General features: G+C 42.5%; 1 protein-coding gene across 1 annotated transcript in view; it reads right to left on the bottom strand.

The window, feature by feature from the left end:
• LOC146861656 (cytochrome P450 27C1-like) overlaps positions 1-3014 on the bottom strand; it is a 166339-nt gene extending 163325 nt beyond the window's left edge. Inside the window, exon 1 of the mRNA XM_085646010.1 lies at positions 2542-3014. Within this exon, the coding sequence (XP_085502136.1) occupies positions 2542-2904 (363 nt within the window). The 5' untranslated portion in view covers positions 2905-3014. The remainder of the gene's footprint in view (positions 1-2541) is intronic.
• Between the last annotated feature and the right edge of the window lie 12034 nt (positions 3015-15048).

Here is a 15048-nt window from a genome sequence, read left to right as displayed (position 1 = left end):
ACTGTATGACATCGTACTCCACTTTACGCCACTCCACTGTAGGCCCGTCCACTGTACGACACTCCACAGCTCTCTACAACATGACACTCTGTGACACAACACTCTACTCCACTCTATGCAACTCTACTCTATGACAATCCACTCAATGACACTTTAGTCCATTCTATGCTATGCCACTCCACTCTACTCCATTCTAAGACAATTTACTCCACTTTACGACACTCCACTCTTTGCTAATACACTCATTGCTACACTATGACACTCTGCTCCTCTGTATGACACTCTACGACTCTCCACTTTGACACTCTACTCCACTCTATGCCACTCCACACTACAACAGTCTACTCCGCTCTGTGCCGTTCTGTACACTCTACTTGACACTATGACACTCTACGCAACTCCCACTGCGCCACTTTTCTCCACTCTACTCTATGATACACTACTCCATTCTACTCCTCTATGCTACTCTACTCCACTCTGTGCCACTCCACACCACTCTACTGTACGACACTCCACTCTACATCACTTCACTTCACTCCAAAACACTCCACTGTACTCTAGTCTACTTTACGGCACTCCGTGACACTCCATGCCACTCCACTCCACTCTATTTTATGACATTCTAAGACACTCGATGCAACTCCACTGTACGACACTCTACGCCCTTGCACTCCACTCCACTCCCTCCATGACGCACCATGCCCTCTCTGCCACCCCCACTGCTCCATGACATTCCACAAAACTCCACTCTGCGTCACTCCACTTCATGCCCCTCTCTTCTATGCCACTAACTTTTAGCCATTCAGAACAGCCGCCACTCTAGTGTACAACATGGCTGAAACACTTTGCCAATAGCTCTTGAAGCGATTCCTACTGGATTTGCCAATCCTTAGTCATGGGTTGTTCCATGATTAACCTAGTATGACGTATCCCTGTTCTCACACATGCCCTGCATGCATGATCCTAGAAGCCTCATTGTTTTGGAGAATGACCTCACTCTTGTCCCAACTGACTCCATTGATTTTAGTTGGGTTTCAGACCTGAGACCATAATATTTTTTTAAACATAAACTTTCCCCCAAACCCATCAAATCTCACTCCCGAGACTTCGCTGTGCTTGCACAATACCCACACATCGTGCCAGCTCACAGCATGTTTCCCTCTGCAGAGCGTTACACCTGCTTGGCGCGACAGAAGGAAGACATGGCGCTCAGTCCACGCACATTTTACACGTGCAACTGTCAGGTGCTGGCTCTAGCTTGAAGTCGAGCCTCTTGCAGTAGCATCCTACTGCGTTTCAGTTGCACCACACACAATTTATCGCAGCCTCACTGTTGAGGGAGGTCAGAGGCCGCCATTCCTGTTACATAATGGTAATCTCCACAGCAACAGGTGACGGTAAAGCAGGGGGCGGCGGGCACGAAGACAAACGGTCGCAATTAAAGGCCTTCTCCATCCTGGTAATATGTGATGGATGGGGCAGAAAGGTGGCAGAGAACGGTTGCTACACTCTAAATTGTATTTGAAATGACAGGCTGCGAAGGTCTTTTGAGGCCCAAACAAGATATAATTGCCTTTCAGTTTTTGAACAGACTTGGCGGTGCAGCGGTGGCAGAAGCCCAAGAATGGTCTGTGGCCTTTTTAAAAGGAAGCCTGATTTATTGCCACGCTCATGGTTAACTGTTCAGCGACCCAAACATTATATAAATAGCTCGTTTGCAAAATTAACAACTGGCACAAGGTGCTTGGTGAGGCGCAACACTTTAGGCAAGGGCAGGGGCTTGGTGAAAGACATATTTACGTTTTTAATTTAAGCGTGTGCGGCGAAAGTTTCACACTTCATATAAACAATATCAATGCACTTCCATGGGTTGTGGCACGTGCCATGGAAATTATCTTGAGTACACGGCATGCACTGTGTAACTTGTTGGCATCCTTGTACATTTCCAGATGAACTTCGAGCATGCCCCAGACCCTAATACCCTCTTCACTATCAATAAAAGCCACGAGCGCCGTCCAAGAAAGAAACTGTTAACTGCGTCCAATCCGTCCAATCCACTCACTCGTCATTGGATATATAACACAGTAGAACTTTCCTTTACCGCAACATGGACCATGTACGTTTCTAAAACATCCTGAGGCTCGCTTAAATAAATCTATGGTTTAATACTAGCAACTTGCACCAGCATCTACATTTACAAACCCAGTAAGTTTTTATTGCTTTATTTATTTATAACAAAACCGCCTAACATTATGCGGACAGACAGTACGGTTTATGTGCAGGTTAGCCTAAAACAATAGCGTGTGCAGAACTTGAATGACAGCTGGAAATACATTTTTATTTGTCAACAGCCCATCCCATTCTAATTGTAAATCGGCGGGGTTCGGGGTGATAAAATTACACCATCTACAGGAATCCGAATACACTACTGTATCACGTATCTATGCATAAATGGTTTCCCATGTATGACACATAGCACAAAACCACAAATTCGCATTAGAAAATACAACTTTAAAAAGTTGTTTTCTCCGGCACCCTTACCTGAATCTCGTGAATGCGACTGAAGCCATCTCTGTAAAAAAATTCCACCAGGTTGGTGAGGGTGCTTGGTCCTGGCATATCCCGGAGGCTCTTCACCCGGTTTCTTAACAGAGCCTGGGCCGAGCCCTGCATGTTCAGTGCTGGCTGCTGCGGGGTCTGCCCGTGCTCTTCAGGTAGCAGCTGCCTGTGTTGAGACCGCAGCAGTATCCCGGTTACCTGCTCATCTCCTTTCCCGTTTTCCAGAGGCAACGCTTTGGGAAGCTGGTGGATGGCTGCAGCAAACACGCGCCCCCAGCAAACACCGGGTTCAGCAGCGGGCAGCCAGCAGGAGGAGTTCCTCGAGATGTGGGAGAAAAAAGCCATTTCCAAACGCTGACAAACTTCAGGATTTGGTTCCTCTAGCTGCTTGGCTTTAATCTCTCTTATATGACCAGGCCAGACTAATGCAAGCACTTCCTCCAAACACCACTGCCTTGCCAGGGCATCAGTTTACACACCATTAACACTCCCAGGGCTTTAAGTGGGGAAAAAACTGGGGGTGGTCTAAAAGGGGCGTGGTAAACCTATGAAAGGGGTGTGGCCTATTCAATTAGGGCCATGGTCTATCATGGCTGAAACTCATTGCCAAATCCAATAGCTCTAGCATGGGTGGGAGCTATTGGCTTTGCCACTGCTTGTTTGTTATACTACCATACCACCATGTGTTTTAGACCATGCTCGTGTGTACAGTGAGCTTGCATGCTTATTTGGACTCTTTCTAGGAAGATTTTGTAGCAATCTGGGAGTTCAGCCAAATGGCACGTGTCCCGTATTCCTTGAAATGAATGATTTGTGTTTGCCAGGCGAAGTCAGTGGCTCAACTAGAGCCAAAGTTCAGGTGGGTGCGAGGGGGCTAATACTTCCAGCAGTGTTTCCTTGTATAATGTAACTGGTGCGGATGCAAAGTGCCTCAATACCTTCGGTGGAGTTCGAGCTATATAAATCCTGCAAAGAAATAAAGTCTAAGGTTACTTTTCAGGAAATGCATTCTCACACTGTGGCAGCAAAAGTAATGTGCAACTTTAAGGAACAGGCAGAGTGAAGATGCAGAGGCTCTAGGAACAGGTAAAAAGACAACAAAGCCTGATTATCAAGTAAAATGGTCTTTTAAAGACCTGTGAAATACTCTGGTGTGGCTGCCATAAGACGCCAGACCAGCCAGCCTACAGCAGCTCAAGAACTGTGTGTGTGTGTGGAAGCTGTCTCAGCCTGTCCTGACACAAATGATGGGGGCGGGGGGCAGCTGGGGGCTGAAGCCCTTTGAGCCCATGGGCGTTGTGCACCTGCCGTGCTCTATTATCAGTGTAAATCGTTTGTGTCTCAACTTTTGACCCAGCCAGTATTTTGCTTGGTTGGCACTTTCATTCCCCTTAGATATACGTGCACAACGTGGTGTCTTTCTGCATATATTTTTATTGCAGGAGGCAAAGTGCACATCTCAGATTTCCATATTCATTCAATAGGTTTCACTGTATTCATTAAATATGATTCTAATGCTTTCCTATTCTTTATTTTTTCAAACTACGTCATAAATTCATGAACTAATAATAACAGTCACTTGTGATGGGCAATAACCAGCTTAAGCAAAACAATAAAGTAGTAAAACTGCAAATAGTGTTAATGGATCCATTTAGTTTGTTACGTACAGGGAACCATGGGATAGTGCATCAATTTGAATGCGCCAGAGTCAATTTCACTAAATTCTAATAACGCTAGCAGGATTTACTTAACCCATGCACAGTTCAATAGGTTAACATCTACATTTGATCTGTTACATACAGGGTCCATTGGGATATTGGGTTAGTGGGGCCAGCAGTAATGCGCAATGGGCCTGCAGAATATGAGCTCCCCCCCCCTTTTTAATAAGGGTAGTGTTGAGGCTTTTCAGGCATATAGCACATACCAGAACTACTCGCGCAGCATCTGAATTCTTCATACGGCTTAAGCAGTCAAGGACATTTTCCATCATGCAGACGTAATAGTTCAGCTTCGGGAACATTACTACACTTGATTGCCAGGTACAGCCGGCATTAACAGGTTATATATGGGGTTGTTCGTAACATAACAGACACATGGAACTTGCCTCGGGATGGTAGTAGCTTTGATTACCAAGAGTGGCAGTTGAGGTGCTGGTCTGGTAACCTATGAATATATGGGGAATAGTTGGTGGGGTCCAGTCAGAGGGCACGGTCACAGTCAACACTAATGACTCCAAGCTGGAAGGCAGGACAGCTTTATCCAGGCTTTCCCAGGCGGTACAGGGGGCTAATAAAAAAAAAAGGAAACAAAAGTCAGCGTCTGGGGGGGCGGAGGACGAGTGCGCCAGGGAGCTTCTCGCCCTGTGGCAGAGCGCTGACAGTTAACAGTAAAGTATGGTGTTTCAGCTACTGAATGGACACCTTGAGGGGGTAGTTTCCATGTGTAAACAGGGTAGGCGGGGAGGGGACCGGCCTGCTGGTGGTCCTGGACTCTTCTGCCCTAACCCAACACGGCTGGAGTGGAGTAGAATATTGGGGGGGCTGCCGCTGTGCAAGTACCCCGGTGGGCAGGTGCGGTATGCAGTGCCCTGGATTTCAAGTTGTGCCGCTGCTGGCTGTAGTCCGTTGCAGCCTGCTGGTGCAATGGACGCAGCCGGGTGGGCACTGGGTGGGCCGAGTAGGCCAAGTTCAAGTGTACGGCAACTTCAAGTGTACGGCCAAGTTCAAGCGTATGGCCCAAGTTCAAGTGTACGGTCAAGTAAAATGTACGACCAAGTTGGCGATAAAGTGCAATGTCATAAATAAAAGTTCTTACTGCTTGACACATGTTCTATTTGATAAACTGTGATGCTTTGAATATTTTGATATATACCAGGAGGATAAGTTTAATATGGTAATGGACTGTGGTCAAGTACCGGATTCATGTGAATAAAGAAAAGGCTACGCCCTTGAACAACCTATCTGAGTCGAGAGTTCTTGGGCACAGTGGGATGGAAGGGTGACAAGAATGTGGGGAGGAATGAATGTCATGTGTGCGCGCACTAAGAAGTTGTTAACTGCGTCCAATCCACTCACTCGTAGGAGCACAACGTCATTGGATATATAACACAGTAGAACTTTCCTTCACCGCAACACGGACCATGTACGTTTCTAAAACATCCTGAGGCTCGCTTAAATAAATCTATGGTTTAATACTAGCAACTTTATTGAAAAAGTATCGTTCAGCACCAGCATCTACATTTACAAACCCAGTAAGTTTTTATTGCTTTATTTATTTTTAACAAAACCGCCAAGCGTTATGTGGACAGTACGGTTTATGTGCAGGTTAGCCGAAAACAATAGCGTGAGCAGAACTTGAATGACAGCTGGAAATACATCTTTTTTTTGTCAACAGCCCATCCCATTCTAATTGTAATTCAGCAGGGTTTGGGGTGATAAAATGACACCATCTGCAGGAATCCGAATACACCTCTGTATGCCTTGCTAGTGGCTATTCCAAAAAGCATCACTAATCTATGCATAAATGGTTTACCATGTATGGCACATAGCACAAAACCACAAATTCGCATAAGAAAATACAACATAAAAAAGTTGTTTTCTCGGGCACCCTTACCTGAATCTCGTGAATGCGACTGAAGCCATCTCTGTAAAAAAACTTCAACCAGGTTGGTGAGGGTGCTTGGTCCTGGCATATCCCGGAGGCTCTTCACCCGGTTTCTTAACAGAGCCTGGGCCGAGCCCTGCATGTTCAGTGCTGGCTGCTGCGGGGTCTGCCCGTGCTCTTCAGGTAGCAGCTGCCTGTGTTGAGACCGCAGCAGTATCCCGGTTACCTGCTTATCTCCTTTCCTGCTTTCCAAAGGGAACACTTTGGGAAGCTGGTGGATGGCTGCAGCAAGCACACGCCACCAGCAAACACCGGGTTCAGCAGCGGACAGCCAGCAGGAGGAGTTCCTCGAGATGTGGGAGAAAAAAGCCATTTCCAAACACTCACAAACTTCAGGATTTGGTTCCTCTAGCTGCTTGGCTTTAATCTCTCTCTCTCTCTTATATGACCAGGCCAGACTAATGCAAGCACTTCCTCCAAACACCACTGCCTTGCCAGGGCATCAGTTTACACACCATTAACACTCCCAGGGCATTAAGTGGGGAAAAACTGGGGGTGGTCTAAAAGGGGCATGGCAAACCTATGAAAGGGGTGTGGCCTATTCAATTAGGGCCATGGTCTAAATCATGGCTGAAACTCATTGCCAAATCCAATAGCTCTAGCATGGGTGGGAGCTATTGGCTTTGCCAATGCTTGTTTGTTATACTACCATACCACCATGTAAGCTTGTGTGTACAGTGTGCTTGCATGCTTATTTTTGACTCTTTCTAGGAAGATATTGTAGCAATCTGGGAGTTCAGCCAAATGGCACAAGTCCCGTATTCCTTGAAATGACTGATTTGTGTTTGCCAGGCGAAGTCAGTGGCTCAACTAGAGCCAAAGATCAGGTGGGTGCGAGAGGGCTAATACTTCCAGCAAAGTAGAGCCAGATTTCGGGGGTAGGGCTAATACTTCCAGCAATGTTTCTTTGTATAATGTAACTAGTGCTCATGCAAAGTGCCTCAATACCTTCGGTGGAGTTCGAGCTCTGTAAAACTGTAAAGAAACAAAGTCTAAGGTTACTTTTCAGGAAATGCATTCTCACACTGTGGCAGCAAAAGTAATTTACAACTTTAAGGAACAGGCAGAGTGAAGATGCAGAGGCTCTAGGAACAGGTAAAAAGACAACAAAGCCTCATTATCAAGTAAAATGGTCTTTTAACCCCTTGTGTGCCACGCCCTTTCCCCGCCCTGTGCCGGCCGTTGCATTAGCGGGCGGGGTTCATGACGAGCTGGACTCGTCATGGGCACAGCGCAACCGCGGCCCATGACGAGTCCAGCTCGTCATGGGCACACAAGGGGTTAAAGACCTGTGAAATACTCTGGTGCACCTGCGATAAGATGCCAGACCAGCCAGCCTACAGCAGCTCAAGAACTGTGTGTGTGTGTGTGTGGAAGCTGTCTCAGCCTGTCCTGATACAAATGATGGGGGGGTAGCTGGGGGCTGAAGCCCTTTGAGCCCTATGGGCGTTGTGCACCTGCCGCGCTCTATTATCAGTGTAAATCGTTTGTGTCTCAACTTTTGACCCAGCCAGTGTTTTGCTTGGTTGGCACTTTAATCCCCCTTTCTGCGCATATTTTTATTGCAGGAGGCAAAGTGCACATCTCAGTTTTCCATATTCATTCAATAGGTTTCACTGTATTCATTAAAAATGATTCTAATGCTTTCCTATTCTTTATTTTTTCAAACTACGTCATAAATTCATGAACTAATAATAACAGTCACTTGTGATGGGCAATAACCGGCTTAAGCGAAACAAAAAAGTAGTAAAACTGCAACTGGTGGCGATGTTGGTGCAGGGGAGGATTCTATGCCGCACAGTTCATCAGTAGTATAGGTGAAACAATAATCCTCAAAGAGAATGGCAAGTGCATGGGTGAGACAAAGAGGTAAGAAAACACCGGCAGTACAAACGCAGTTCTAAAAATTCATGGAACTAGTTACCTGTAAAAATGCAGTTAGTTTGTTCCCACTCACATGAAGAGGTGGGAGACCACATTCGAGAAGAGATTGAAGTCTGACACATCTCTTTCAACAATCCTTTACTGGCAATCACACAAAAGACAAATCCCCCCTTTCTCTCCTGCACCACAACCTAAACCTATGAGGAGGTTGAGACCATGCCTCTGTCTTCTTTTCCTCCCTTCCTATACATTCAAAACAGGTGACTGGTGCACAGCTGCCAAGGTTTCAGATTCGTATGTGTGACATTTTCGTAATTTCAGTGTACTTATGAGTGACAATCCAATGACTATGAGTGACACTTTCTGGAGAACAAAATCAAGCATTGAAGACGAGGGAAACATGTAAATATCAGACATTTCACCTATTTGCGAGTCGAAATCGTCTGAATCATTATGTGTGTGCTACCCGTGACCATTCATTAAAGGGCGTGGGCCATCTAGTGAATGATATCACAATAGGTATCAACATCCAAGCAGACTTCATCAAAGAAAGAACATTTTGGAATGCTTACAGGTGGTGTCTGTTAGTGGTGCAGAAGAGACTTGTTGCTCTCTCTTCACAGGATCCCCTTTTAAGAGAGAACAATCTCTCAGCCAGGCAGCAACTCTACAAAAGTGATTAGGAGGCATTAGTTAATGTTCTTGTGTTTATCTGCCTGCATATATGGTCTTATTTTGACAGTTGTATTAAGTTTATTCTCAATATTATCAAGGTCTATGAGAGCATCAGTGAAGTTGAGAGAAGCCTGGAGAATGTGTCACTTAGGCATCAGAGGGGTTCTTCCACGGGGGAAGGTTTCCCTATTTTATGTTGAAAGTAAAAGCTATGGCATGATTCCATTACAATTCCTAAAAATACACGAGATCGAGTATTGAAATCTCTACAAGAAAGTGAATACTTAGCATTGAATGAACAAGAAAGTACAGATATTGTTAAAACTAATATGTTGGATAAGTACTATCCAAAAAGGAGTCCACATCTGGAAAACATATGTCTCTATGAAGTACTGCAACATTACAGTTTTAAGAGAAATGTTACAGAAAATATAAATGAAGAAAATTATGCAGTAATTGGATGTGATGGATGTTTGGTAAAACATGCCAAAGGAAATCTTATTAACCACAAGAAACTCAGTTGTGAAACTCCAGATAAAAGGGAATTTTTCTATTTAGCACTTCTGTAACTCTTCAAGCCTTGGCGTAGTGAAATGGAATTACTTGGAGATTTTGACTGCTATGAAGATTCTTTGAATGCATGTAAAGATGGCATTCAATGCCCAATTTTTCCAACCTATCTACAAATGTTAAATTAAGAGATTGAACAAGAAACTATGATTGCAGCTGAAATAGCTAGAGACAGTTCGCAAGATAGCAAAGTTCTGCTCCTCTAAGTCAAGATCCACTAGGACAACCAATTCTTGAAAATGAAGCAGCAATAGCCATGAATGATGTAGAAACAGCAATGCAACAAGCACAACAGAATATTATTGAGTTGGGAAACTTAGAAGAAAAACTAAATATTGAAGAAAAAGAAATGTACCAGCAAGTGACACAACAGATACAGCATAGTTTACTGCATGAAAAAAAGAATGCCAATGCACATCATTTACACCGATTCGAATGTACATCAGTGGGCAAGCTGGAACAGGAAAATATCTCTTAATCAAAGTTTTGACCAGTTATCTACACAAAAACACTGAATCACATTTATCTTGTGTTGTAACCGCTCCAACTGGGTTAGCAGCACAAAACATTAAAGAGATTACAATACATTGATTACTCATGCTACCAGTTGAACATGAAAATAAGTTGGAATATCACAAGCTATTTGGAGAAGCTTGTTATGAAGTTTCAAGAGTACTCAAGAAAATGAAACTTCTAATCATTTATGAGGTGAGCATGGTGTCAAACTTAATGCTTGCCTTTGTACATTTAGGAATGCAACAGAAAAAATGTATTTCTATTCGGCGACCTACTACAGCTTACTCCTGTAAAAGGACAACCTGTTTTTAAAACACTTCTCTATGAGGACACTAAGAAATCTTTGGGAAGTATTGGAAATGTCAACATTTGGTCTTATTTTGAATATAAAGAACTTATTAAGAATATGCGACAAGCAAGTGATGAACATTATGGAAACATTCTTCCTGATATAAGAATTAGTATTTTAACAAAACATGGAAAACAAGCTTTACAAAGTCGGCCTTTAATGAACTTGTTTCCAAATGAAAACATAGCACCTAAAATAATATACCAAAAAACTGGAGAAAATAAGTCTATAGTTTGCCTAATGCCTACATATGCTAGAGTGTTCTACATTCAATCAAGAACGTTTGAAATTGGAAAAACAATCAACACTGAAAATGGAAGCTATTGATAAAATAGAAGACAAAGGAGTTACTATTCTACTCTCAGAGAAATTACAGTCAAAATTCGATTCTTTGGAAAAGTCGGTGTCTAAGACTGCATGTTTAAAAAAGACTTTATATAATTGTGTGAACTGTCAGGTAATTTTAGGGCCTAATTTGAATGTAGAAGGTTTAGTAAACAGAGCAATGGGAAAAGTTGTTCAATTCAATTCAATTCAAATAGACTTTATTCGGATTTCAAAAAACCATCCATAAAAGCACAGAACAAAAAATTAAAATGCACAATTTATCGCTTACAGTTTGGAGTCGCAAATTAGAATAACAAATAGTATATCTTGAAAAAGCAACAATTAAAATACAATTATATAATCTTACTAAACTGTACGTTAAGCCATCATATGTGCAATATACAGAAATGTAATCACTAACTTTGTAAAGGTAAAACAAATGCAATGCATCCAATTTGTACAGATTGGCTTTAAAGTGCATAATGCATATGTAAACTAAAATTAAGTTCGTGCAAATTGGTTTTAAAGTGCACAATGCATATGTAAACTGACATAAAGTTTGTGAAGAATAAGCTTCAATGTGCAAAATACATATAAAAACAAGATCACTCAATTTTCAGGGACCTGCGTGAACGTACAATTGCTTTAAGAAACCCGCTAACTCTAAAGATTAGTTCGTCCGATCCAAGCGTTAAAAATTGACTATAAGCATGATTGTGGTCAATCAAATCATGTTTCCTGCAAAAGGGATTAGGTAATATTTTGTATATTTCCTATAAAAACCACAGCCAAAAATAAAATGGAGCATACTCTGAGTTCCACCAAGATCACAAGGACAATGTAATTTATCCAAATTTTTAGTGTAACCTAGTGGAAAACAAATAAGATTTACAATGCTCCCATCTCTAAATCTAAATAGTAAACTCCTGTTCCACCTGCCCAATTTTTTGCATAAATAGGGCTGAGGTGACGTCGGAGATACAATATATGATTCCCGGATCATTAAATAATTTGTTGTGGATAATTTCAGTGAGTCCACTCTTTCCCTCTCATTATGAAAATGTTGATGGAGGGCCCTTCTCACCAAATTTTTATGGGAGGGGTCGATCTGGTCAGGGTCTGTGAAAAGGTGACCATAATTGACACTCACAAGGCTCCTTTCCACCGCATTTATCCAGGGGATTAAACCCGAGTTCTCACTTTTCATACAATCCATAATGATCTCACGGGAAAGGGAAGCTGCTGGGTTTTGCCAAATCCTTAACCAAAATAATGCAGGTCTGGCCCTTATAAAATCCTCAATGTATTGTAATTTTAATTCTTTATGACATACAAAGGTCGGTGTACTGATGACCCCCCCCAGGATCTTCCGACAGAATCTATTCTCTTCTCTTTGTAATTCTGAGCAGTTCGAGAACCCCCAAACTTCTGCTCCATACGTTCCAGTTGGGAGACATTGAGTCCGGTAAATTTGTAATAGACTGGAAACCACATCAGCCCATCGTGGTTGACGAAGTGAGGTAACAGAATTAATAGATTTAGAAAGTTTGTTCCTCCCCATCGCAACATGTGGTTGCCATGAGCCGCTGTTAGAGAATAGTAGACCCAAATAAGGGAAAGTGCAAGTGCTTTTTAAGGTGTTTTGACCTATTGTAATCTTTGAGATTTTATAATTTTTAGGGCCGCAGGTAATTATAAAAGATTTGCTAAAATTAGTGCACAAACCTAGATCAGACATGTAGTTAGCGAATCCCGATATTAAAATGCGCAGAGCGTTCGGGGTGCGGCCCATAAGGACCGCATCATCTACGTAAAGTAACGCCGGGATAGGTCTCTGATTGATGATGGGGACGTCCTTTGTCAGGTTGCATAAAGAGTTAGTTAATTCATTAATGTATAATATAAAAAGCAAGGGGGCCAAGACGCAGCCTTGTCTCACCCCCTTGCCAATTAAAATATCATTTGAAACCTCACCTTCATTGTTTATTCGTACTCTAGCTTTCAAGTTACGATGGAGGTTAGCTAAAAAGTGAACTAAAGGTTCATCTAAACCATATTTTAAAAGAATAGCCCAAAGACGAGAGCGGTTTACAAAATCAAAAGCTGAACTTAAATCCATAAAACCAAAATATAGGGGGGATTGTTTGGCTCTTGTATATTTAGCCATTAAAAGATTGAGGTTCAAGCATTGTTCCACCGTACCAAGTTTACTCCTAAAGCCCAACTGGCAGCGATGGATGATAGAGTTCTCATCGGCCCAGGTACTGATTTTATTAAATAGAACCCTTCCAAGGACCTTCAGGGTGTTATCAAGCAAAGATATTGGTCGATAACACCCCGGGTCCATTCTATTTCCCTTTTTAAAAATGGGCACGATGGTACTGTTGGACCATGTCGAGGGGATGGAGTTCTTACTCAAATTATTAAAGAGATTGCAGAGTAAGGGGGCCCAGAAACAGATGTTAGATTTTATTTGGTCAATGGACAAGCCGTCAGGGCCAGGAGCCTTATTGCCGGCACTGTTATTAATGGCTTCCTCCACCTCCTCTAATGTTATAACTATGGTGCTATCAGGGAAAATGTCCTCGGTTGAATCTCCAGCCGCGGCATAGAGCTTAGAGAAATGGTTGACCCATGAATCTCCTGTAATGTTGCAATTTATCGGGGTAATATTACTACCCAGGGCTCTCAAAACCTTTACTTCACTCCAAAACCCTGTCGAGTCTTTTAGAGCAGCAGTTTTAGTTAAATTTATATTTAAGACGTAGTGATCTGACGAGGGACACATCTCGGGGATTAGCTTCCAGGGCCCTTCTGAGCTCTCTATTAGCCCTCAAACAATTGGTATCAAACCATCTATGGTTGTTTATTTTGTTCTCTTTTATAGGTTTGGAGATTGCCCTTTTTATAGCTACACACAAATCGCAAAAAGACTTAATTATAGCAATGCCACCAAATGTTAAACAATTAGCAATCAATAGAGGGTGATTCCTAATCACATTAGCTAAGATTCCTTGATTATCAATCCCTCTCCATACGATCCTTAGCCTATCTGTGGATGTAGTAATGTTTGAGGCCCCAATCTCGTGTGGGCCTATAGGTTTTTTAATGGATTTAAGATGAATTACTATTGGCAGATGATCACTATATGAACTGCTAACAACCTCAGCTTTGAGTAACACACTACTGAGGAGGGAGGAAGTAAATATATAGTCAATAGTTGTTGAACTGCCTCGGCCAATATAGGTGGGAGCCGGTGCTTTTTCCTCAGCAATTCCACCGTATCCCATTACATCATCTAGATCCCTGCTATATAATAAATCCAATAGTTCGGATCCTCGTCTACAAAGCGGGGATGTTGAATGGATGTGAGCATTGAAATCTCCGCCTACACAAATACCATCAAATTGGCCATACTTTTCACCATTAGCAATTTCATCGATAAAATTAAACAATTCTAAAAACATAGGATTTGGATGGTTAACGAAATCATTATTATAAAAATTTATAAAACAAATCTTTAACCTTGCAGCATATTTCACGGCTATCAAGTGTTTACTGACCACATTTAATTGTTCAATCTTAACATCCTTAGAAATTTTTGCCCATATAGATAGACCGCCACTAGGTCGTCCCATAGCAGGAGATGGTGCAGTAAGGTTATGACAGAAAAAGCCCTCCAATAGTTGAGCACTGGTGCACCAAGTTTCCTGCAACATTACCACATCAAAGTTACTTATCCAAGTAACCCATTCTTTAATTTTCATCTTTCCTGGAAGCCCAGCGATGTTCCAACTAATGATACTCAAGGTATCAACTGGTAAAATAATGGGAGAAGAAAGAAGAGCGGTGGGAAAATCGGGGCATACTACATGAGGAGGTACTAATCTACCTGGGCGTGTCTTATCGATGCATGTAAGATTTGGTTCTTCCAAAAGGACAGTACTAGTAACCTCATTGGATATGCTAGAGGATGTTGGTGGTAGTCAATCTAGATTTCCTAAATCAGATAGGGCGGAAAATCTATTAAATAAAGGGAAAATAGTGTGGGCGGTTGGAGGTGATCTATGGGGGGGCCTATAGAAATAACCGAGTGGAAGGAGAGTTATTGCAGTGGCGAAACTGACGTGAGTATTTTGGTTATCCATGAAAAATCGAACGGAGTTTGGGTGTCTAAAGTTAATCACTATACAGTCCCCACTAATATTTTTGTACTGTGGGCCCACCCAACACACCCGACAGGTTGATATAATTTCATTTGAAATGTCCCATCTTGCCCCTTTGTGTTTGGTCAACCAATCAATACATTTATTGTGTAGTTGAGCCCAAGACTCATTTTGACCTTCTTTAAGGGGTGGGACACCTGCTAAAACTAGGACATATGGGCTAGCTTCTGGGGGTAAGTGGAGTGGTGGCCCTTGATTATTAGTGGGTCTATTTTTTGCAGGTACCCCTCCACTATTACTTGCACCATCCATGGTGATGCCTGTCCTGACTAGTGAAGT

Source organism: Triturus cristatus, chromosome 3_1 (assembly GCF_964204655.1).
Source record: "Triturus cristatus chromosome 3_1, aTriCri1.1, whole genome shotgun sequence".
In the NCBI taxonomy this organism is placed as follows: domain Eukaryota; kingdom Metazoa; phylum Chordata; class Amphibia; order Caudata; family Salamandridae; genus Triturus; species Triturus cristatus.
This window is presented reverse-complemented; position numbering and strand designations above follow the sequence as displayed.